This window comes from Mytilus galloprovincialis, chromosome 1, assembly GCF_965363235.1.
Source record: "Mytilus galloprovincialis chromosome 1, xbMytGall1.hap1.1, whole genome shotgun sequence".
NCBI lineage: Eukaryota > Metazoa > Mollusca > Bivalvia > Mytilida > Mytilidae > Mytilus > Mytilus galloprovincialis.
In genome coordinates, this window is record NC_134838.1 from 11,159,285 (window position 1) to 11,182,963 (window position 23,679).

Sequence of the window (23,679 nt, forward strand, 5' to 3'; positions counted from 1 at the left end):
GTGTTGACTGTTCTTCCTTTCAGTATATGGACTAGAGATCTACGCAAATATAAAAATGATTATATCATGTTTAAATGATTTATTTACAGCTTCCAATGTTAGTGATGTTAAACTAATAGTGTTCAACGAACAGGAAGTTGTTACAACAGTATCAAATTCAAGGTAGATAGATACACATACTTGAAATAAGTAGTACAATGTTGACTCAATAAATAAGTAGTTCAACTTTTACAGAAAATTTTAACAATTATATATGTTCGTACAAGCTTAGATTCCAAATCTTTATTCATAGACAAAAATTTTGAATGATTTCTTTGTTGTAATTTAAAAATTACTTATATTTCAAACTATTATTATTTTTTTTTAATTTTTAAATCATTTGAAAAAATATCAGTGTATCTTATAACATTTCGTATTAGTGATTTCAAACTATAAAATTTTATTGTTATTTATTTTAAGCAAAACAGTATGGAGATATAATTACATTGTGGATGTCAGTGGAAATATATTGAATGCTGCTGAGGAAGGGGGCATAACTCAGGAAGATCTACAGCAGGAAATCAACTTTACTTCACCAAGGCAACAAAAGTACACAGTTATTAAATCGGACATCAGTACTGTGGCATACTCAGATTTGTTTCAAGTTCATTTCTTTGGAATCATTCCAAACGATAAAAAGTTATCATTGATGAACCATGTAAAGTTATACTGGGAAAATGTAACAGGTAAAGATGTGTATTGTTATTTGTCATATATATATGATATCCTAATATATTTATAGAAATCTATTGGGTTTACCCCTACTTTAAAAAAATGAGGGTATTCTGTTTTTCCTCTGTCTGTCCATTGGTCAGTCTATCCATCCATTCATCAGTCCGTCCTTCTGACCCATGAATATTTTTGTCACAGTTTTCTCAGTAACTACAATACAAGGATTTCTGAAATTTTGTTTCAAGGTTTATATAAGTCAGCTATACCGTGTGATTGGTTTCCAGATTCATCCATCAACAACTTCCTATTAAACAAAATATTTTGGCAGGGTGTCATCAGTGAGCCTTTTCCATCTCCTTGATTCATGTATATATTGTCAGTTGGTTACAGATTTTATCCTGCATGCAGAATGCAAATTTTACTGGAAGAAAAAAGTTTGGTAAACAGTTTTACCTTATTGTTTGTCAAGCAAAATATTTAAAATTTGTCTCCAAGGCCCAATATTTCCCATATAAATTTGAGTAGCAATGAATTTAGGCACAATCTATGAAAACAGCATTTTAAACAGTAAACACTGAAATGTTTTCTTAATATTCTGAAAGAATGAATACAAATATATTGTAGATATATTTGTTATTTATTATATATAATTCTGAAGGGACTGGTTCACTGTTCATATAAAGCAGAATGGTATTTGTGTGGCAGGAATTTTTATAATAATTTTGTGGAAGGTTTTTCATAGATAGGAGATATAGTTATTAATTTTATTTATTTTTTATTTGCAGCTTATAGCAGTGTAGAATTATCTTCAGTATCGAGAGAAGATACCTTCGAGGATATTACTGGGTAAGTTTATTTACTTTCCTTGGGAAATAAACTTCTTGGCAAAACTCGGACTTCTGGTCTGATGAGTTTTTAAAGAATTAACTATGAATAATTGATTCAGAAAATTTATTGTCCAAAGAAAAAAAATGTCTATCAATATGAATTGGTATTGGTAAAATTGTCTTATCTTGCTTTATTTTGATAACATATGACAGATTTAGAAATTTTATTTTATGTTTTTAGAAAATCATTGACAACCTTCACCTTTATCCTTACTGCCAATGGGAAAATGATGTACCCTTCTCTGACAGAAGGTGTCAATTACACTAAGATGGTGGTACCTGAGGTACAGGTGTTCCCAGGGAAGACACTCAATGTGACTAGGTACAGTTGGTGTTTCAAGTTGGTACTACAGTCTCAACATAAACCTATCAACAAGACAATTATAAAGACACTACTGGAGAATGTGTGGAATGCCTCAAAACAGGGTAATACTCTTATTATTGGCCAAAAATATATAAATTTGAAAATTAAGGGAGTGGATCATTTCTATCTGTTTAAAAACCTTGTGAACAAAAAAAATTAGGTCAAAGTTGTGTTTTTTGTCGAGCCTGCGACTTTTGTCACAGAAAGCTTGACATAGGGATAGTGATCCTGCAGCGGCGTTAGCTAACTTCTTAATAGATTTATATATTAGAAGGTGGAAGACCTGGATGCTTCATACTTTGTATATAGATGCCTCATATTAAGAAGTTTCCGTCAGTTACATGTCCAATGTCCTTGACCTCATTTTCATGGTTCAGTGGCAACTTGAAAAAAAGGTTTAGATTTGTTTTTAGCTCACCTGGCCCAAAGGGCCAAGTGAGCTTTTCTCATCACTTTGCGTCCGGCGTCCGGCGTTAGCTTTTACAAAAATCTTCTCCTCTGAAACTACTGGGCCAAATCAAACCAAACTTGGCCACAAGCATCATTGGGGTATCTAGTTTAAAAAATGTGTGGCGTGACCCGGTCAACCAACAAAGATGGCCGCCACGGCTAAAAATAGAACATAGGGGTAAAATGCAGTTTTTGGCTTATAACTCAAAAACCAAAGCATTTAGAGCAAATCTGACATGTTTATCAGGTCAAGATCTATCTGCCCTGAAATTTTCAGATGAATCGGTCAATCGGTTGTTGGGTTGCTGCCCCTGAATTGGTAATTTTGAGGAAATTTTGCTGTTTTTGGTTATTATCTTGAATATTATTATAGATAGAGATAAACTGTAAACAGCAATAATGTTCAGCAAAGTAAGATCTACAAATAAGTCAACATGATCAAAATGGTCAGTTGACCCGTTTAGGAGTTATTGCCCTTTATAGTCAATTTTTAACCATTTTTCATTAATTAAATTTATCTTTTACAAAAATCTTCTCCTCTGAAACTACTGGGCCAAATTAATCCAAACTTGGCCACAATCATCTTTGGGGTATCTAGTTTGAAAATGTGTGGTGTGACCTGGTCAACCAACCAATATGGCCGCCACGGCTAAAAATAGAACAAAGGGGTAAAATGCAGTTTTTGGCTTATAACTCAAAAACCAAAGCATTTTGAGGAAATCTGACATGGGATAAAAATGTTTATCAGGTCAAGATCTATCTGCCCTGAAATTTTCAGATGAATCGGTCAATCGGTTGTTGGGTTGCTGCCCCTGAATTGGTAATTTTTAGGAAAGTTTGCTGTTTTTGGTTATTATCTTGAATATTATTATAGATAGAAATAAGTTGTAAACAGCAATAATGTTCAGCAAAGTAAGATCTACAAATAAGTCAACATGACCAAAATGGTCAGTTGACCCACTTAGGAGTTATTGCCCTTTATAGTCAATTTTTAACCATTTTTCGTAAATTAAAGTAATCTTTTACAAAAATCTTCTCCTCTGAAACTACTGGGCCAAATTAATCCAAACTTGGCCACAATCATCTTTGGGGTATCTAGTTTAAAAAATGTGTGGCGTGACCTGGTCAACCAACCAAGATGGCTGCCACCGCTAAAAATAGAACATAGGGGTAAAATGCAGTTTTTGGCTTATAACTCAAAAACCAAAGCATTTTGAGGAAATCTGACAGGGATAAAAATGTTTATCAGGTCAAGATCTATCTGCCCTGAAATTTTCAGATGAATCGGTCAATCGGTTGTTGGGTTGCTGCCCCTGAATTGGTAATTTTGAGGAAATTTTGCTGTTTTTGGTTATTATCTTGAATATTATTATAGATAGAGATAAATTGTAAACAGCAATAATGTTCAGCAAAGTAAGATCTACAAATAAGTCAACATGACCAAAATGGTCAGTTGACCCCTTTAGGAGTTATTGCCCTTTATAGTCAATCTTTAACCATTTTTCATAAATCTAAGTAATCTTTTACAAAATCTCCACTGAAACTACTAGGCCACAATCATCTTTGGGGTGTCTAGTTTGAAAAATGTGTCCGATGACCTGACCATTCAACCAAGATGGCCGCCACGGCTAAAAATAGAACATAGGGGTAAAATGCAGTTTTTGGCTTATAACTATGAAACCAAAGCATCTAGAGCAAATCTGACAAGAAGTTAAATTGTTAATCAAGTCAATATCTATCTGCCCTGAATTTTTCAGATGAATTGGGCAACTGGCTGTTGGGTTGCTGCCCTCCAATTGGTAATTTTTAAAGAAATTTTGCCGATTTTGGTTATCTTGAATACTATTATAGATAGCGATAAACTGTAAACAGCAATAATGTTCAGCAAAGTAAGATCTACAAATAAGTCAACATGACCTAAATGGTCAATTGACCCCTTAAGGAGTTATTGCCCTTTATAGTAAATTTTTAACAATTTTCATTAATTTGGTAAATTTATGTAAATTTTTACCAAATATAGTTCTCTGTTACTAATGGGCAAAGTTCATTATAGATATAATTGTAAGAAGCAAAATCGTTCAGTAAAGTAAGAACTTCAAACACATCACCATCACCAAAATACAATTTTGTCATGAATCCATTTGTGTCCTTTGTTTAATATGCACATAGACCAAGGTGAGCGACACAGGCTCTTTAGAGCCTCTAGTTTAATGTTAAATTTTCTCTTATTATAAGTAACAGGATACCTATATTTAGTATGTGTGTACCTTGCAAGGTCCTCATACCCATCAGACAGTTTTCACTTGACCTCAACCTCATTTCATGGATCAGTGAACAAGGTTAAGTTTTGGTGGTCAAGTCCATATCTCAGATACTATTTTTAATTAAGCTTTATATTTAGAACTATTAACATAATATCAATGATTTGTAAAGAAGGAGAGACATTTCAGCATGAACTCTTGTTTTTCTTTTTCACCAGCTTGATGGTAGTTTTTAATGATTTAAGGTAAAAGAAACAATTGCAAGTAAAATTTCAGATGCTCTTTTGAATATGAAAAAATATGATTATTAAGGGGATATTTAAACTCCTGTGTTATGTGTGTCCCAAAATGTCTACTTTTGATTTTTCTTTAAAATGTGTACTGATAGGTAGTCTGTTAGATCATATTTAACAAGAATATTATTTTTTATCTGAAATTTCGCATCTAATACTGAGTTCACACGTAATTCGAATTTGATTTGCATTAACTAATTCGAATTAGTTTAATTCGTATTCGAAACGTTTTACGTCCTAACGTCACTTTTAATTCGAATTGGAATGCGCGTTGAATATGCTTTACTTGTCCTAACGACGTTAACTTTTAATTCGTATTAACAAAAAGCGTATTTCTAATGGGAATTGGTTAATTCGAATTAGCCAATTCGAATCAATTTGAATTAAAAAAGAAGAGTGTGTGATCGCAATTAGCGAATTCGATTCGCATTCGATTCGAATTCAATTCGAATTAAATGTACCTGTGAATGAGGCATTATTGTAGCAAATTAAATTCTATAAATGATAATCAGCACTGCTTTAAATAGAAAAATGTGATTAATACCTACGCTACAAACATTATTATTAGCTTATCCTGTATAATGATGATCATGAAGACACTTGATGAACTTCAATAGTGCAGGGATACAGGTGGTCCCCTCTACCTGGTAAATGACATCTCAAAGGCACACATAATTGACAAACTTTTCCTGTGAAGGACAAAACTCAAAAGTGGTCTATTGGATCAAACAAAACTAGTTTTAGTAATATGTGTATGAAAATAAATAGCAATACCTGTATTTACACATAAGAAAGGTAACTTGTAACTAACAATATCTGGTCCTCAACCAGTATGTATGATGAAATGGATATCTATATTTGTTTTGTGTTTATCTTCATTCCTAGCTGGTAAGTTTAGAAAATTTGATTTGACACAAAACAGAATACAAACACAGCCATACATCTTTAATATAATGAAAATCATTTTATCTTTCAGGATACAGTTTACGTGTAATATCAACAGAACCATCTGTAGGTGACCTTGGTATTCATTTGACCTCTGTCCTATATGATCAGAAAATAGGAGAGGAGGCAGTAGTAACTCCTGACATGGAGATGGAACCAGATACCAAAGTAATGAAGAAAGAGGCAGAAAAACTGAAAATTCAGGGAAAACCATATTCTGCAGCAGAATATAGAATTAATACATTGTTCACTGCCAGTGTCAGATATGAGAACACAATGACAGTTACTGATAATCAGAATGTTGAGAATGTGCTGAATCTTGCCGTAGCTAATGCAACAAAATGTGAGCTATTTAAAGTTTTTTCTCTTCATCATTATGTTTGCACATGAATAGGTATATTGCTTTGCATTGATGAAGTGTGAGATGATGCACAAACGAATTATCAGTGTAGATTCATATAATTTACTCACACATAACTCAATAATCTTGAAGCACAACTTTTTGTGCAGAAAATAGTTTTTAATCTGATATAGCTTTCAAAATACACCCACAGACCTGGGAAAATCAATGAAGAAGGTTATATCTCTGAAACTTACATTTTTTTTAAGTCAGACATTTTTCTGTAAATAGAATAGCAGTTTTGTAAAAAAACAAACAAAACAAGACTGTGTCCTCAGTACATGGATCTGCACTATTATTTGCTATGGTCAGTGGGCCGTGAAAATGGTGTAATAACTCTAATTTGGTTTTAAAATTAGAAAGATCATATCATAGGGAACATGTATACTAAGTTTCAAGTTGATTGAACTTCAACTTCATCAAACTACCTCGACCAAAAACTTTAATCTGAAGAGGGATAGACGGACGAAAGGACGGAGGAACAAACAGACTGACGCACAGACCAGAAAACACAATGCCCACAAATGGGGCATAAAAAATCTTATACATTAAATTTTACTGTGTTCTGTCAAATAAAAGGTAGTTTTCACAAATAATAATATAAAAATAGTAAAATTTTGATTTTATTTTTTTTCAGATCAACTAAAGAGTATTAAAACACATGTATTACTGAAAAAGGACTATGTATCCTCTTCAAACACCAGGTAAGAAATGTATTATAATTGACTAAATATAGAGTTTCATTCTTTTGTGTATATTTGTTAGCTTTCTTTGATATTCTATGACTGTTGTGTAAGTTGGCGCTTGATAAACCTTTCTTTAATCACTTTCAAATTTTATGAACTTTGTTATTTTCTTAGAAGTTCAAACAAGTGTATGGGATTTTGTCAATACAAGAATGAATGTCCTATATTTTACAAATAATGTCTTATCATTGAAGCTTACACTATACAGTTGGTTGCATAGAACTCACTTTTATACTTTCTTTCAAAATATTTTTGACATATAAAACAAAATGCCATCATTTAAACTTTATTAGACATTTTGATTGTAACTCTTAAAAACTCTCAGAAATGCCTAACTGATTAATTTGATTTCTTCATTTGAATTTACCAATTAAATTGTGAGTTTTATTTATGGCAATGGTCATCTGGCATTGATAAAATATTGCATTGATTTCTGAACTAACAATTTATTTATGCATGTCTAATTTCAGTGTAAAGATTGCAAAGCTATACTTTAAGCTAGAAATAAATAACACCACTAGAAAACTATGGGAGACATCATTAGCTACACTGAAATATAAGCTGGACAATCAACTAGACCCTAAGGTACAGACAGATACCACAAGTATTCCACAGAGGAAGGTTTATGTCTTATACCTCAAGGGGAAGGTCCAGAAAACTGACAAACTTCTGCTATCTGCTTTGAAAATTAATTGGATGGCTGTTGCACCAAGTAAGTTATGATATTATTTATACAAATGAAATTATATGCTTTGTTATTAACAAGATTTAAAATGAATAAGTTATCAATCAGTTTTCAGATTAAATTGAAATGACTGGAATGAGACCAACAGCAAATACTGCTGAAGGTACAAAACAGGACAGATTATAACTGAATTCGAAGTATTTTAAAACTCTGAGGTTTAATCCGTTAAAGATAACCTTACTCAAGGGAAGCAAGTCTTAGAAAAAGAATTTTATATAATGTTCTGTTGAAATAGATTTATTAAAAATTCAACTAATCAAATGCACTTATTCCATTTAATAATTCTTTGAAAGGATAGCAGACAAAACAATTCAGCAGTGAAATGCAATTCTTCACCTACACATAAATTCACTTGCCACACACAATCACTTTTAACCTATGAATTTCATGAATAGCTGGAAGTTGTGATTCTTTTTTTTTTATACTGTTTTGTTTTTCTTCAGATAAAACAGTTATAGTTAAAATTATTGATACCAGCATATATGTAGATGTCAGTTGGTAAGTTATTTAAATCATTTCATTCTTTAATTTTAATGTTAGTAGTAGTTCATTGTCTTTTACTAAGTGTCACTACATTTTTATGGCCCCGCAACAAAGTTGTCCAGGCCATATAGTTTTTGTCATTCTGTCGTTCCACAACAAACCATTATACAGACTTTTTAGCTCACCTTGCCCGAAGCGCCAAGTGAGCTTTTCTCAATACTTGGCGTCCATTGACTGTCGTCGTCGTTAACATTTATTTTGAACTTCTTCTAGAGAACCACTGAATGGAGTGAAACCAAACATGGCATGAATGTTCCTTATGAGGTGCTGACCAAGTGTTTTTACTTTCTAGCCGATCCATCATCCAAGATGGCCTCTAGCAGGGGACTTAGTTTAACATAGGACCCTATGGGAAATGCATACAAATGACTTCTTTTAGAGAACCACCAAATCGAATGAAACCAAACATGGCATGAATATATCTTATGAGGTGCTGACCAAGTGTTGTTACTTTGTAGCTGATCCATCATCCAAGATGGCCCTCAGCGGGGGGTTTAGTTTAACATAGGACCCTATGGGAAAACCATACAAAAGTCTTCTTTTAGGGAACCACTGAATAGAATGAAACCCAACATAGCATGAATGTTCCTTCGTTATGTGGTGCTGACCAAGTTTTGTAACTTTGTAGCCAAATTTTATCTTTTTTTATATGATTTCAAAAACCCAAGTAGAGTCAGGTGAGCGATACAGTCTCTTGAGAGCCTCTAGTTTTCTTAACGCCTTCAGAAATTGGGCTGATTTTTGGTATGTGAGTTAACTATGATGAGTTACAGATCAAGTTTAAATTTGGTTCCTCTCCGCTCTGCTAATTTTTGCCAAATTTACGGGCTTTGGACTTTGATAAATTGTTAAAAATCACAGTTATACATACTTTTTTTCTAAACGCCTGCAGATATTGAGCTGATATTGGTATGTGAGTTAACCATGATGAGTTACAGATCAAGTTTATGTATGTTTCAGTCCGCTTCGCTAATTTTTGCCAAAAATGTCTTTGGACTTTGAAAATCACAGTTACTGTTATACAGATTTTTTTCTGTACGCCTTCTGATTTTTATTACTTTTTATATGTGAGACTACCATCATATTTGTGTCCACATGTGTTGTTGAAATTGCAGATTTTTCAACTTTAAGACGGGGCCATTCGTGTCATTCAGACACATCTAGTTGATTTTAGGACCACTCCACTCATAATTGTAAATTGCATAATACAATTATCCAATACACATAATACTGGTGCAGAAAAGGAAGCTTTTTCTTATTTTGTTGTTATTCGAATGTATGATACTACATGTGATTTAAATGAAACAGTTGAGATAATCAAGATCAAGCACCTGAACAGAATAGCCAATACCATATAAGGGAAAGTTTTTGGGGAAAGACGGCTTCAAGCCGTCAATTCCCTAATGGGGTTGGCCAGAGTATCATTCCCTCACGTCAATCATTTTGTTTTGATAGTTTGGAAACCCCCTCAAAATGTCATACTGAAATTAATGACAAGAAGAACAGATTGACTTTAAATACATTTTTCAAACATTTCTCTTCTGTTTCTCATGAAATTATCGTATATTGAGCTTTCCCTTACACTATATACGTTTCTTTTACAGTCCGGATAAATCAGTATTACGAAATATTCTAAATATATCTAACCTAGTGACGTCATTGTTGGAATGCCACACTACACAGGGATATCCTTTATTCATTATAAAAATCATTCACACTACTTGTATACTAATTTAAAATCCGTATTTGTTAAATATAAACCTAATGATGTTTGCTGTAGTGTAGATGATTCACACACCAACATGAAATGCTTGAATCTGAGACTATAATCAGATAATATGTAGGTCAACTTTCGCGGTAAACAATGTCAATGGGGATACATAAGATTGGGGAGAGAAACGGCAGTTTTCATTGTTTCTGTAAAGTTCTGTTTTTAGAATCTTCCTCCAATTCAGGAGCACCTCAATTGATGAGTAATTTTACACTAAAATCAAAGTAAATGTTTCTGAACATTTAAAATGTGACATTTAGTATATGATAAGTAGTCTTCTATATAAAAAAAAATGTGTACCAACATAATTATTGAAATGGTTACTTTTTGTAGTTTATACCTATTGAGATTGGAGAGAGCAACTGCAGTTTTCATTCTTTCTGTAAAGTTATGTTTTTAGAATCTTTCTCCAATTAAGGAGCACCTCAATTGATGAGTAATTACCCACTAAAATGAAAGTTAATGTATATGAACACTAAAAATGTCACATTAAGTATATATATGATAAGTAGTCATCAATTAAAAAATAATTTTGCGTACCAACATAATTATTGTAGTGGCCATTTTTTTTTCTCATTTTTTTTTAAATATTGCTTTTTGTAGTTTAAAGCTATTTATTCATGAATTTTACAGATATATCAAAATGTGGGATCTGGAAACAAACTTCACACATGATATCAATCATATTTGATTTTATAAGTACATGTATCCCTGTGATGAGAGTTGTAACTGGGAACTTTATCAATGGGAAATTAAAACTGAATAGATATTTCAGTCCTCACTTTTTTGAGAATATTGTCACAAAAAATTGAGAATAGTCTTAGCCTGCCTTGCAGTTGTACATAATTAAAATTTTAAAATATAATGTAGTAGTTGTTAAATTCAATTGAATTTTAGATAATTAACTCCCAACTTAAATCAAATGTTTTGATTTAGAAGGTGCAGATCTCATTGGTCCAAATTGTCTCTATGATGAATTCTTGACTAAGGAAATGAAATAACAATAAACAACAATTAGTTTCATTATTGTCAGCCTTTCTATATGTTCTAGCTGTTCTTTTGCTCATTCTTTGTATGTAGACTATCAAAAGATACACCCTAAAAATTGGAACAATGGCCGTCTTTTCCCTTCAGAGCTCTTCAGCTCTTAGATTTTAGGAGGGAGGGAGTGAGGGGGGAGTTGCATTTTTCTTCTTTTTAGAGATATGAAAATTTAGTCAAGCATCTATTCAAGCATGCAAAATTCCTAATGGCATGAAAATTGTTCAAGTGTGAAAGAATTTCAACTTATTTAGTAATCTGATTTCAAATTTCAAGAATATTGATTAGAAAATATGTAAATTGTGTTTAATCTAAAAACTGTTTCTAAATTCTTTTATAGGAAGTTAGTGACTAAAGTGAGATACATAGTTAGCATCAATGATACAGACCCAGAATCAAAGGGCATTAACCCTCCAAAATATACTGCTCTAAATGCTAACCTGTCACAGTGTGGCTGTAGTGCTACTAGTCCAAAGAAACATTATGTATACTCTAAAACTATCAACTCAACACGAGTTAGAACTGCTATTAGTACAGTGTGGAATGGTGCCAACAAAGGTAAGTAAATGTTTATGGTGGTCAAGATACTTAGAACTATTTGTAAGGGGGAGGTGTTATAAATTTGGGTTTCTGTTTGTGCTGTAGCTCTTTGTTGATAACTAAAAATATAAATTGATGTTAAAACAACTGCTGTTAAAACATACAAAAGTGTGAATAAAAAATGGTGTCAGTGATACAGAAACCTAAGAACACTAAATACTAAAACACATCTAGAGATTAACATATTACATGGGTATGTACGATTATATTCATTACAAAATAAATTATTTATTTTTTATTTTCATTATTAAGCAGCATTCGAAAAAGTTTTTCAACTTTTTTCTAATGTTTATGTCTAAAGACATGAAGTTATCATGCAAAAGAAGTTTCAATCATATCAAAAGTACAAAATAGCACTTAATGCATAATTTGTATATTTTCAGGGCTGTCCAGTACAGCATTATCTGTTAGAGTAAAGCAACAGTCCAGGAGACAGAAGAGAGATACTCATACATCACATAAACTGGTGGATGGAAATGGGTATTAACTTTATTTAATGATATGCTTTGTCTTGAGTGATGTTCTACATTTTGTCTTTAAAACATGAAATCTCCCAATTTCAAATCCAAATACATATTTAAGAACATTTTCTGCCGATTGTGTGTGCTTTCTATACAAGTGAACACCTATTTTGAAAAAAATAAACAATGATATTTCAGAAAATAAAACAGATAGATGCAAACTTATATTTTGGATTTTCAGTTATAATAAGTTAAAGTTGTATGAAAATTTTACCAAAATCCGAGACATACCCCATTTACTGTAACTCAACCTTAATCAGAATTCCAGTAATTTATCTTTGATTGATTGATTGTTTGTTGCTTTACGCCGCATTAGCACAATTTATCTTTAAAAGGATACCTATAAAGTAGGATTTCACTGTCTGAAACATTTGAAATATAACTGACGACTAAACTATAGTTTAATAATTTTACAGAAGGGAAGTAACTCCTATGGAGTATACAGTGGCAGTTGAAGATGAAGAACCACAACCATTATTTGTGAATATACCAAGTAATAATGATATAAAAGCACCATTAAAACAGGCAGGATCAGAACCTTGTCTATGTAAACCAAAACTGGCAGGATCTCTACAACTGGACGGTCAAACACAGGATGCAGATAAACCTAAAATTGTAGATGCCATCAAAGATGCATTTGTCAAAGAAAATCCTGGTAAATATTTTAAAAGACATTTTTTTTGTTTAGAGTGTTAAAATTACTAAAGGCTTTGCTTGAATATATTTTAAAACAGTTTTTCTTATCCTCCAAAATATTGACACAGTATTGTGTTCATTTGACTGTTAGTCTAATTGTTCTGCAACTCTGTCTATATACTGGAGACTGGATTTTCAATGAAAATTGAACAGAATATTTAGTATCTTGGAAATATTTCATCTCTTTTATTTCCAACCCAAAAGATGTGAAAAAGTTTCTCGTAGCAATAAACATGCAAAAGGGTAGACGTCTTGTACTTAAAACTCCTCCTGAAATGGTTACCTTATTTCAATGAAACTTTGATAGAATATGTATTACAAATGACATTGGGCATCTTCTATTCAGTCTATTCAGAACAATTTTTGCAGTTTTACACAGCAAAGCATACAATTTTTACCATTAATAAATAAGTAGCAGGAACTTGACTGTTAGCAGAGTTAAGCTCACAGATCTTTTAGTTTTATATTTGATATGTTTGTAATTACTTATAAATTTTCATTAGACATTGTTTTTTAAAAGGCTGATGGTTGGAAACTATTCTTTTGGGACATAAAAATAAATGGTTTCTCTAAATTCTTCTCTCCTTCTTTCAGATGTGACCAAACCAGACTTAGATGTGACTGTCACTGGTATTAACAATAAAGCTAAAGACAAAGATGGGTAAGGAATTGCTTACAGATGAGAAAATGACATTACAAACCACATTATCTGTTTTCTTAGTTTAGCAACTCATAAAAAGTTAAATAATGATAACAAAATGGATAACTTTATAATCTTAAAAGGCAGAAAGAGTTATGTTTTCCTGATATTATTCCTTGTTTTCGTCTTTACATTTTTCATTGGGCACATTTATCATATAATGATAAAATGTAGTCATGCTGTAATTTATATTTGATTATAGAAATCCTGTGTCAGAAGTAAATTATAGAGTGGGACGTAAGAGTGAGGATGTCGAGGACTTAAAATCTCCCTCTACAGCACATCTACAACAGTCTCTAGCAACAGCAGGGAAAACATTACATTCTAGAGCACCAAAAGATGAGGACAATGATAAGGTATAGTGTAGGCACTTTTGAGTATCCCTCTTATAAACAAAGAAAATGATTATATCCATTTAACTTTTGTAAACAAAAAAATGAAATATACTTTAGATTGCAAGAGATGATTTAATTTTTTTGAATTACAAAATCTATTGGTCAAACATCATTAATTACTATTCATACATTTTTCAATTGAAATGGTTTTAAATTGTGTACATGTATATCTATGATTAATTAAGTTAATAAACTACAGTAGTTCTCAATAATGTTTGGTACACCATATTTTGTTCTTCACAGACTGAAGGATCAGATATATGATAGATACTTGGAAGATTTTTTTTAATTTATTTACAGAAATGGACGTTACCACTAGCTATAGCTTTGGGAATATTGGCTGCTGTCATAGTGATTGCCATAATTTGCTGTTGTATACACAAAAGAAGGTCAGTATTAAATCACTTTGTTTATACCTTTGAGTAAGTGAAGGTTTGAAGATAGTCTATATATATATAATGCTCCTATTCCCATTTTTGCAATCACTGCTTTATCTGTTAACACTCATAATCACTGTGTTTAAATGGTGGGACATATGTGTGTATATTTCTCTATATTGATAAACCAATGGCAAAGAAGGATAATATCAGCACAGAATTGTAGCTCCCAATACCATTTTACCCATCATCTTTCTAATAATAATTTTTAAAATCATTTCTGTTGAAGAGGACAGTTTGCTTTGATTGATATTTGATATACAAATTTTCGAAGGCCAAATATTGTACACAACTTTTTAATGGACTTTGATGTGCTTAAGGTGGTACCCAACACTTTAACTAAAATTAATTTGGCTCGTTTAATTTTCTTAAAATTTTGACAAAGTATTTACTTTGACCCTTTTACAAAAATATAAAAATTTCAAAAAATTGGAACCAACCGTTTTATCAGAAAAATTACACTGGTTATATAGCAATTTGACAAACACCAATTTTAATCATTGAGAAGCTTAATATTCCCTTTACAACACAACGTAATTAAAACGTTTAGCTGACTTTACAGAGTTATCTCCCTGTAGTGTTAGGTACCACCTTAACATTGTTAAAGTTACTCACATGATTTAATATTTCTGAAACACCACAAGTCTGTCTGCAAGTCAAAAGTAAATACTTTCATTTTGCTCACTATGAAATTTCATCTTTGCTGCATTTTGATTACCATTGTTTTATAATTGTAATAAGATGTACACAACAAATTATGTACCCCATTGAAGCACAGTGATGATTATTTCACAACACAATGTTTTTAAGCACTGTTTTCAGATTTGTTGTCATGTCTTGATTATAATATATTCTATATCTGGATTGCTAAGTTAGATATCATTTTGCACAAAGAGTTTGCAAATTGCACCTAGTGATTTTCAAAAATATTATAGGAGTGAGGTGCTTTTTTTTTTAGTATAAAGATTTATCATCATAATTTGCAAATTAGTAGGTTCTTTTAATGCAACAACTGTATGATATAAAAGGAATCAGGGCAGAATTTATTTTTCTAGGATTTAAAAACTGCTTTCAAATGGTACTTTTAATACATGTACTGAAATAAAACCAAGATTTTACATTGTACAAGAATCAAGAGGTTACATTTTCTTGTAGGTTGGAAAAGAAATATGAAGTTGAAAAGTTACAAATATCAAGTAAAAAGCATTTATCATTGAAATATATTTGATATCTTATGTGTAGCGCATTTTATCAGCATATGATTTTAGCATGTAGTTGCATGAATTTTACTCAATGAATGGCTGTATTGCATTTTGGTTGTTTCCAAAGATTGTAGTTAGTGAGAAAAAATAAACAATAAATGTAAATTTTTCATGCCCAGGTAATAAAAAAAAAAGCTACTGTCTCCACATCATTTGCAATCTGGTGGATAAGTTAACTGTTTTTAAAATTTCAACAAATTTAACAAAATGTTTCAAAATTCAACAAATTTAACAAAATGTTTCAAGATCTTCTTTTGAGAACTTGAAAATTGTTTTAATATGTTTTTAAAAAAATTATATTTTGAAATTTATTATATTTGGCATGCAGAATGATGATAATCAAAAAGATTTATAATTTGTTAATATGACATATTTTCTAAAGCAATATAGTCATTTATGTTTGTTTTTTTTTTTTTTTTTGTTGTTGTTTTTTTTTTTTTTCTTTCCAAACAGTGGATTTTAAGTTATATTAGAAAGTCACCTGAGATGAGTTTCCTGTAGTGTCGCAGTTAAGACTTGCATGCTTGTCTGTATTCATGCTAATCTTTCTGCTTGTGATGAGGAATTATAGATTGTAGTGTTGTCAGTTGTATTTCAAAATTAAAAAAAAAAAGTTAGTAACATCCATCTGACAAAATTAAGGAATAATGTTAAAAAAAATCCTGTTATATTTGTTAGTTGTCTAATTGTAAGCTAAATTGTTTTAGGTGTCAAAAAGTTTTAATTATTTGCTAGATATTTGTAATTGAACAGTTGAAGCTAAATGTTGGTCTCTCCAGTTGTATTTACATTCCCTTGTCCTAAAACATTTCATGTTCTTGGTCTACAAATCAGTTTGTGATCCCACTGGCGGTTGAAGTTAGGGGACAATATACATATTCTTCTTTTAGTATATCATGTATATAGATACATTCAAGTTTGCATAAATGTTGAGAAAAGATAAAAAGTGAGATGTAATAAAAGGTTCATCTTCAATTAGGTCACTTTGACCTTCATAAATTGCATGACATACAGTGGTGGAAGTTCTGTTTAATATCTTAATTTGCAACAACTTTATACAGATATAGAATTTGAGTTTTCAATATGATGTCATTATTTTGTTGCACTAGATCCTGATGGAATCTGTTTCAGATTTACCAGAAAATGTGCTGAACTTTAAACAGAATTTACACTTTATGATATGAAATCAAATGCTATTTTAGAATTGGTCATAATAAAAGTAAACTGTACTCAAGTCTCAACATGCTAAAATTGAATGCTATTTTATCAAAATTATATTCCATAAATAATGCTTTAATTATTATACCAGCTGTGATTCTACATAATCAGATCATATGAAACACACTTCAAAGAATATATTTAAAATACTTTGATTAAATGATATATTTTTAGGTACTTCTATTTATTGTAATATTCCTTGATTTTGTATTTTATATGAAAAGTATTTTTACTCAACAATGCCTTAACTGTTATGCCCCTCCACAAATTGACCTATGTAATAATGATACTTCATCCTTCTGTGTAAATAGTTCCAGTTAAGTTTCTTATAATGTAGTACTGATATTCTCCTGCTATGTTACATCTGTTCAACAAAACTAGGTCACTATGATTTATGTATAATGTCAGATTATTAATGTTTATGTCCATCTTCAGGCTCATGTGCTAAAATTAATGATGATATAACTAGTCTTCTTATACAAAACACAGAAAAAGAAACAGCCATGATAGCTGAAAGTGGTGCTAATCCAGAACAATCAATCAGAAACCTTCAATAATTATTGGTAGATTGTTTATTATTTTGAATCTGTACTTTTAGATTTGTATTTTTTCTCCAGAATGGCCTATATAATTTATATGCTTGTCAAATGTACTCCTTTGTATAGATGTTAAATAATTTTAAAAATCAGAAGATACTACATGATCAAAGCATAGGTAATATAATCTTGAGGTGACATGTTTAATTTAGTCAAAGAAGTTAAATATATGTTGTTTAACTTATATTTCAGACACAGAAAGAGAGAGGATTTAGTTAAAAGAGAACACAATGTGAAGAAAAACAATTTGTATGATCAGGAACATTTCAGTGATCCAGCTGCTTATGATAATAATACCTATGAAGGACATGATTTCCAAAAGGTCTCTTTGTAATAGGCACACAAACATGTAAAGGATATACATGTATCATTCAGTTCCATCATTGTTATACACACATTGATTAAGATGTATTGGATATACATTTCTCATTCAGTTCCATCATTGATCATAGTATAGACTTCATTTATTACATTGAGAGTTTGTTTAGAGATTTGGAATAAGACATGATTGTTGTTGCATGGTTTCATGTTTCTGTTAAACCATTTTATGAATGGTCTGATAGACATTTTTGATCTTATAATTATATCATTTTGTGATGGCCAACTATATTTAAAGCATACTGGCTCATCTGACCTGTATATGTCCAGCTCATGTTGGCACCAGTTCTTCTGCAAATGTCTAGCTCTTGTCCGTCTATCTGTCCTAAAGTATGTACCATTGGACATTTTTTTTTAAAAGAAAAAAAAGAATCTCAGAAAACACAGGTCCAATTTAGACCAAAGTTTGAACTTAAGGATGTACTTAGATGAGGTTTTGGAAATTGGTGTCAGATGTTCGGACTACTTGGTTTTTTTCCATCAATACAGGGTAAAATATTTTGCCCCATAACGCCCATTTTTCTTTTCATAAAAGACTTCAATATCTCATAAAAGGCCATTTTTCAAATTTTTGGCAGATTCTTGATTTTTGTTCTTACTATTTGAGACCCAAATAATACCAATGCAAATGTAAGGTTAAAAGTCAGAGTCGGCCTTTTCCAACCATTTTTTAGAACTCAAATATCTTGATTGGAGCTTCATGACCTATCAATATTTTAAGCTTATTTCCTTCCTTTACTGGTGCTCTTTTTACATGTAATATCAATTTTAATTTCTTGATTTTTTAAATTTCACCTAAGTACATCCTTCAGCTGAATCATCTTTAGAGCTTCTCTTTTATATAATTGTCCAACCAATATGGCTACCAATATTATTATCATCGTTTACCTTTTATTTAGTAAATGTTTCAGTTATGAGCAGAAATGACTCATTGTGTCCTTAAAGTGTAGAACTGCAATATTAGTATGGTGGTTTTGCTTAAAGTTTTACCCTGGGGTATGCTTAGAAAGACCTGTGCATTTTGTAAATCTTTATTTGTCACTTGTTTGATTTTATGTGGTAGAAAGATATATTTAATACCTCCAATGTTTGACTAGTGCTGATACACTTTCGCTTTATTTTTTATTAAGTAATGATGTAAATATTTGTTAATTATGACCCCCATTTGTTAAGAGTTCTTCAGGAATCTTGACTGGAAAATTTACTGAATTAACTTATATTGTCCTATGAATTTATGCAATACATTTGATGTTCTATTTTTCATATCTCTAAAAGATATAGGTCAAATTTTGAAATAATTTTGACCACAAAATTCTGTTTGATAATCTAACGTTTAAAATTTGTCCTTGATGGTTTTACAGTGGTTTGATGGGTATCTTATGAATACAATCTTCCTTAATATCAAAAAGTCAAGATTTATACAGCATACAAAATATTGTTTCAAAACTTGAGACACGATATACATGTACTGATATGTGATATTATACTTTTTATTTTTTAAACAGGGTGATAATTTTTACATGTTTTACTCAATTCTATTTTTAATGACTAGGGTCATTTCATTAATTGTTTTAATTTATAATTTTCTAAATTTCATGATTTACCTAAGTTTTTTTCCAAATCAAATAAAGTATGATAAAAAAATAAAAATTAAAAAAAATGTATGCATAAAGATCTAAAGTATTTGGGTTGATATTGATAGAATGTTGTATAATCATACTTTGGACATGTACTAAATACTTTAAAATGAATGCCATAATCACAAGCTATAAACCTACTAAATTACTAATGATTTGGGGCACAGGACGTTTGCGCTTTTTTACCTGTAAAACAATAGGACATTTGCGCTTCAAATACTATGGACATTTGCGCTTTTAATTTTGATTCACCTGTATTAATTTGACCGGACATTTGCACTTTTTACCTATGGTAGTTGTACTCGAATCATCCTGCTATATTTTTATCTTTTTGAAGAGTATCATAGACAATCAGTCGGTGACTTACATTAAGATTCGTTATATTGATGAACAGCACCCCAGTAAAGAATTGAGAAAGAGAAACTTGATTATTTATTTGAAATGAGGGCGAAATACCAGTCTGAACAGATAACAATAGCTAAATTTGTTCACTCCTTGGGCTTCAGTTATCAAGCTAAACTGACATGTGATGACTTTTAGCTTTATATGAACTTTAAAACATGTATCAATGTGCTATGAAATTAGGAGATAACTGTATTGTATTTTAAGCTCCGACGGCATCAATTGGGGATTTGATGGTCGCAAATTAAGTTTACTGGCGACGCGTTAGCAGAGACAGTAAACGGGTATTTGCAACCATCAAATCCCAAATTGATGCCGTCTGAGCTTAAAATACAATATAGTTATCTCCATTCTAATGAAACTGACAGAAAACAACGTTAAAACATGTATTTAAAATCTGTCATATGCCGTCTGCACTTGCGCGTACGTCCAATAGCATCAATTGTCAATTCATGTAAGAAAGTGACGTTATCCAATCAAAATGAACGTTACAAACGTTGTTGCATTAGAATGTGCTATGAAACTATTGTTTTTAACTTTTTGACATAAAGAACAATATGACTTTAACTCTTCAAGGTCAAACCTGCTGGTCCCAAGCCCTGATAAAAGGGGAGGGTAGTCATAACAATCAAATATTGCAAAAGCGCAAATGTCCTATGTAAAAAGCAGAAATGTCCTTTTTTAAAAAGCGCAAGTGTCCAAAATAAAAAGCGCAAATGTCCTATGAAAAAGCGCAAACGTCCTGCACCGTGATTTATTTAGTAACATCATTAAATTTTGTTTAAAAAAAAATGTATATATATTCATCTGTTACAGAAAATACTGTATATAAATGTATTTATTTGAAATTATTTTTATACAAATATTTGTAGTACTAATAAATACTTATTTTTAATATGTCTTTTTATTTTGTTAGATATTTGCACATATTGGTTAAGGTGGCTCGGGCCTATTCAAAGTTTCTATCAGAAGTGCCATATTTTTTGTTATTTCATTCTTTACAGAAAGTGAATCAAATTGGTCCAAAAAAAATAGGGGGTCACGGATCATTTAAGCTCAAAATTTTAGTTTTAAATGGGTATGTAAAAGGGACCATTTTTCAATGAAATGATAGGGAAAATAGAGGTGTTGACATATTTTTATCGGAATATCAAAAAAACGTTCTATGACATTGGGTCCAAAACTGTAATATAAAAAGCTGAAATATATCTTCAAAGAATGAGCCAATAAAAAACATAGGTCACCCATAAGGAAAAAAAATTATTTTGCTTAAAACCCAAATTTTGACGGGGAAATGGTGAAATTGGGTGAAATGTCATTTTGAGCCTTTCACAGATACACATAATAATTATACCCCCGCTTTAAAAAAGGGGGGGTATACTGTTTTACCTCTGTCTGTCAGTCCGTCCGTCCGTCAGTCAGTCAGTCCGTCAGTCAGTCCGTCCCATGAAACTTTCGTCACATTTTTCTCAGGAACTACACATCCACCCTTTCTGTAATTTGGTATCAACATTTATATATGTCAGCCATACTGTGTGATGCATTTTCAGATTCATCACTTGACAACTTCCTGTTTACCGAACACTTGTCTGATTTTACACATGATAGCCAAGTTGAAAATTTTCGTCACATTTTTCTCAGGAACTACAATACAAGGATTTCTGAAATTTGGTTTCAGGATTTATATAAGTCAGCTATACCGTGTGATGCGTTTTCAGATTCATCACTTGACAACTTCCTGTTTACCGAACACTTGTATGATTTTACACATGATAGCCAAGTTGAAAATTTTCGTCACATTTTTCTCAGGAACTACCATACAAGGATTTCTGAAATTTGGTTTCAGGATTTATATAAGTCAGCTATACCGTGTGATGCGTTTTCAGATTCATCACTCGACTACTTCCTGTTTACCGAACACTTGTATGATTTTACACATGATAACCAAGTTAAAAATTTTCGTCACATTTTTCTCAGGAACTACAATACAAGGATTTCTGAAATTTGGTTTCAGGATTTTTATAAGTCAGCTATACCGTGTGATGCGTTTTCAGATTCATCGCTCGACAACTTCCTGTTTACCGAACACTTGCATATTTTTACACTATTAATATTATCCACTTGCGGCGGGGGTATCATCAGTGAGCAGTAGCTCGCAGTTTCACTTGTTTAACATTCTTTTAGTGACATAACTACAATGATTTAACATTTCTAATCAATCAAAATATTTTAAAAAATAATATTGATTTACGACACATACTTTTCGTGTGTATTGTAATTCATGCGTGAAATTATGTGCAGTCGAATAGTCCCGATCCAACTTAAATCCAGCTGCATGATTATTTACCTGATCCAAGTCGGTTGTTATCTTTGTTGTATCTTAATAATTTCGTTGGAGAATTTGGTGTTGATGCAGTTAGCAGATCTTCGGTATACTGTGGTCTGTGGATTCATTTATTTTTGTTGGCACAACATGAATTTAGGAAAAATTATATTTCGGGGATATTTGATTTCCTGGTGTGGCCAAAGTCTGCATAAAATATCATAGAAAAAAATGTATCCAAATTTCTGGCTCACCTTAACCAATGAAATCCACGAAAAAAGTATCACACAAATAATAATGAACCCACGTTAGCATTTTCTGTGTAAGAAGATCTGTAACTCAACAACACAAATATATAACCTACAGTGTCACAAGTGCACACACTGAAGTATCTCGCCTCATTTACTTATTCTCTGATTGAACTTATGTTGAAGGTAAGTATCTTGCCTCATTTACTTATTCTCTGATTGAACTTATGGTGAAGGTCTGTAATATGAAGGTTAAACTTCAAATTTCACGTAAACTTAACATTATCAGTGATCCTTTTAAATGAGGTAAAGGTCAGATGGATCCAACCAGACAGACATATTCACCTTGCAGTCTTTCCATACATCATATATAGTTAGCCTATTGCATACATAATATATGGTTAGCCTATTGCATACATAATATACAGTTAGCCTATTTCTAATAGTATCTAAGAAACAGACCTAATTACTCATACTGAACATTGACCAATGAAGCATGAAAATAAGGCCTAGGTCATATAAACCCTGCCAGACAGACATGTACACCTTTCAATCATTCAAAACACTAAATATGGTTGACCTTATGTAGATAGTTTTGGATAAACTGACAAAACCTTGAGAAATTAACAACCACTTAACCATGAAAATGAGGTCACGGTCAGATGAAATTTGAGACGTGTTCACCCCACTATCATTCCATACATAAAATATATTTAGTTAGACTTAGAAATGGGTGGAATCTCAGACTTAAAATTGACCACTGAATCAAGAAAATTAGGTAAAGATTGAATGGTAGCTGCCAGTCTGACAGACATGTACACCTTACAACCATTCCATACCCAAATATGATTAACTTATTGCTTATAGAACCTTAATACATACTAGATCACAAAATCTTGACCTTGATCCCAGATCCATAACGAGGTTGAGGTTAGGTAAACTATGTCTGACGGACATGTAGACCTTGCAAAGATCCCATAACCAAATATAGTTGTCCCATAATGGCCATTACTCATAACATGGAAGTACTATATGGACAGGAACTACAACGATTAATTAGCATTTATTTATAACCCGGGTAGCCCTGTAGAAAAGATATGGAACATTGA

At 31.5% G+C, this 23,679-nt stretch overlaps 2 protein-coding genes across 2 annotated transcripts in view; both read left to right on the forward strand.

Annotated features, from left to right (window-relative positions):
* LOC143061858 (uncharacterized) overlaps positions 1-6,301 on the forward strand; it is a 74,177-nt gene extending 67,876 nt beyond the window's left edge. Inside the window, exons 50-54 of the mRNA XM_076233781.1 lie at positions 90-162; positions 460-725; positions 1,497-1,557; positions 1,780-2,024; positions 5,943-6,301. Of these exons, the coding sequence (XP_076089896.1) occupies positions 90-162; positions 460-725; positions 1,497-1,557; positions 1,780-2,024; positions 5,943-6,301 (1,004 nt within the window). The remainder of the gene's footprint in view (positions 1-89; positions 163-459; positions 726-1,496; positions 1,558-1,779; positions 2,025-5,942) is intronic.
* Positions 6,302-6,943: 642 nt separating this feature from the next.
* LOC143065168 (uncharacterized) lies at positions 6,944-20,894 on the forward strand. Its single transcript, XM_076238576.1, has 11 exons — positions 6,944-7,015; positions 7,528-7,769; positions 8,246-8,300; positions 11,498-11,715; positions 12,141-12,237; positions 12,695-12,933; positions 13,569-13,635; positions 13,877-14,030; positions 14,370-14,458; positions 15,662-15,702; positions 17,775-20,894. The coding sequence occupies exons 2-11, from the start codon at positions 7,754-7,756 to the stop codon at positions 17,795-17,797; spliced, it is 999 nt and encodes a 332-aa protein (XP_076094691.1). The 5' UTR covers positions 6,944-7,015; positions 7,528-7,753; the 3' UTR covers positions 17,798-20,894.
* The last annotated feature ends 2,785 nt before the right edge of the window (positions 20,895-23,679 follow it).

What these genes read in the sequence shown, in the direction of transcription:
- LOC143065168 (XM_076238576.1), top strand. An exon ending in AAACTGGTGGATGGAAATGG is followed by an intron (nt 12,238 to 12,694) that starts GTATTAACTTTA and finishes ATAATTTTACAG; the next exon opens with AAGGGAAGTAACTCCTATGG. An exon ending in ATTTGTCAAAGAAAATCCTG is followed by an intron (nt 12,934 to 13,568) that starts GTAAATATTTTA and finishes TCCTTCTTTCAG; the next exon opens with ATGTGACCAAACCAGACTTA.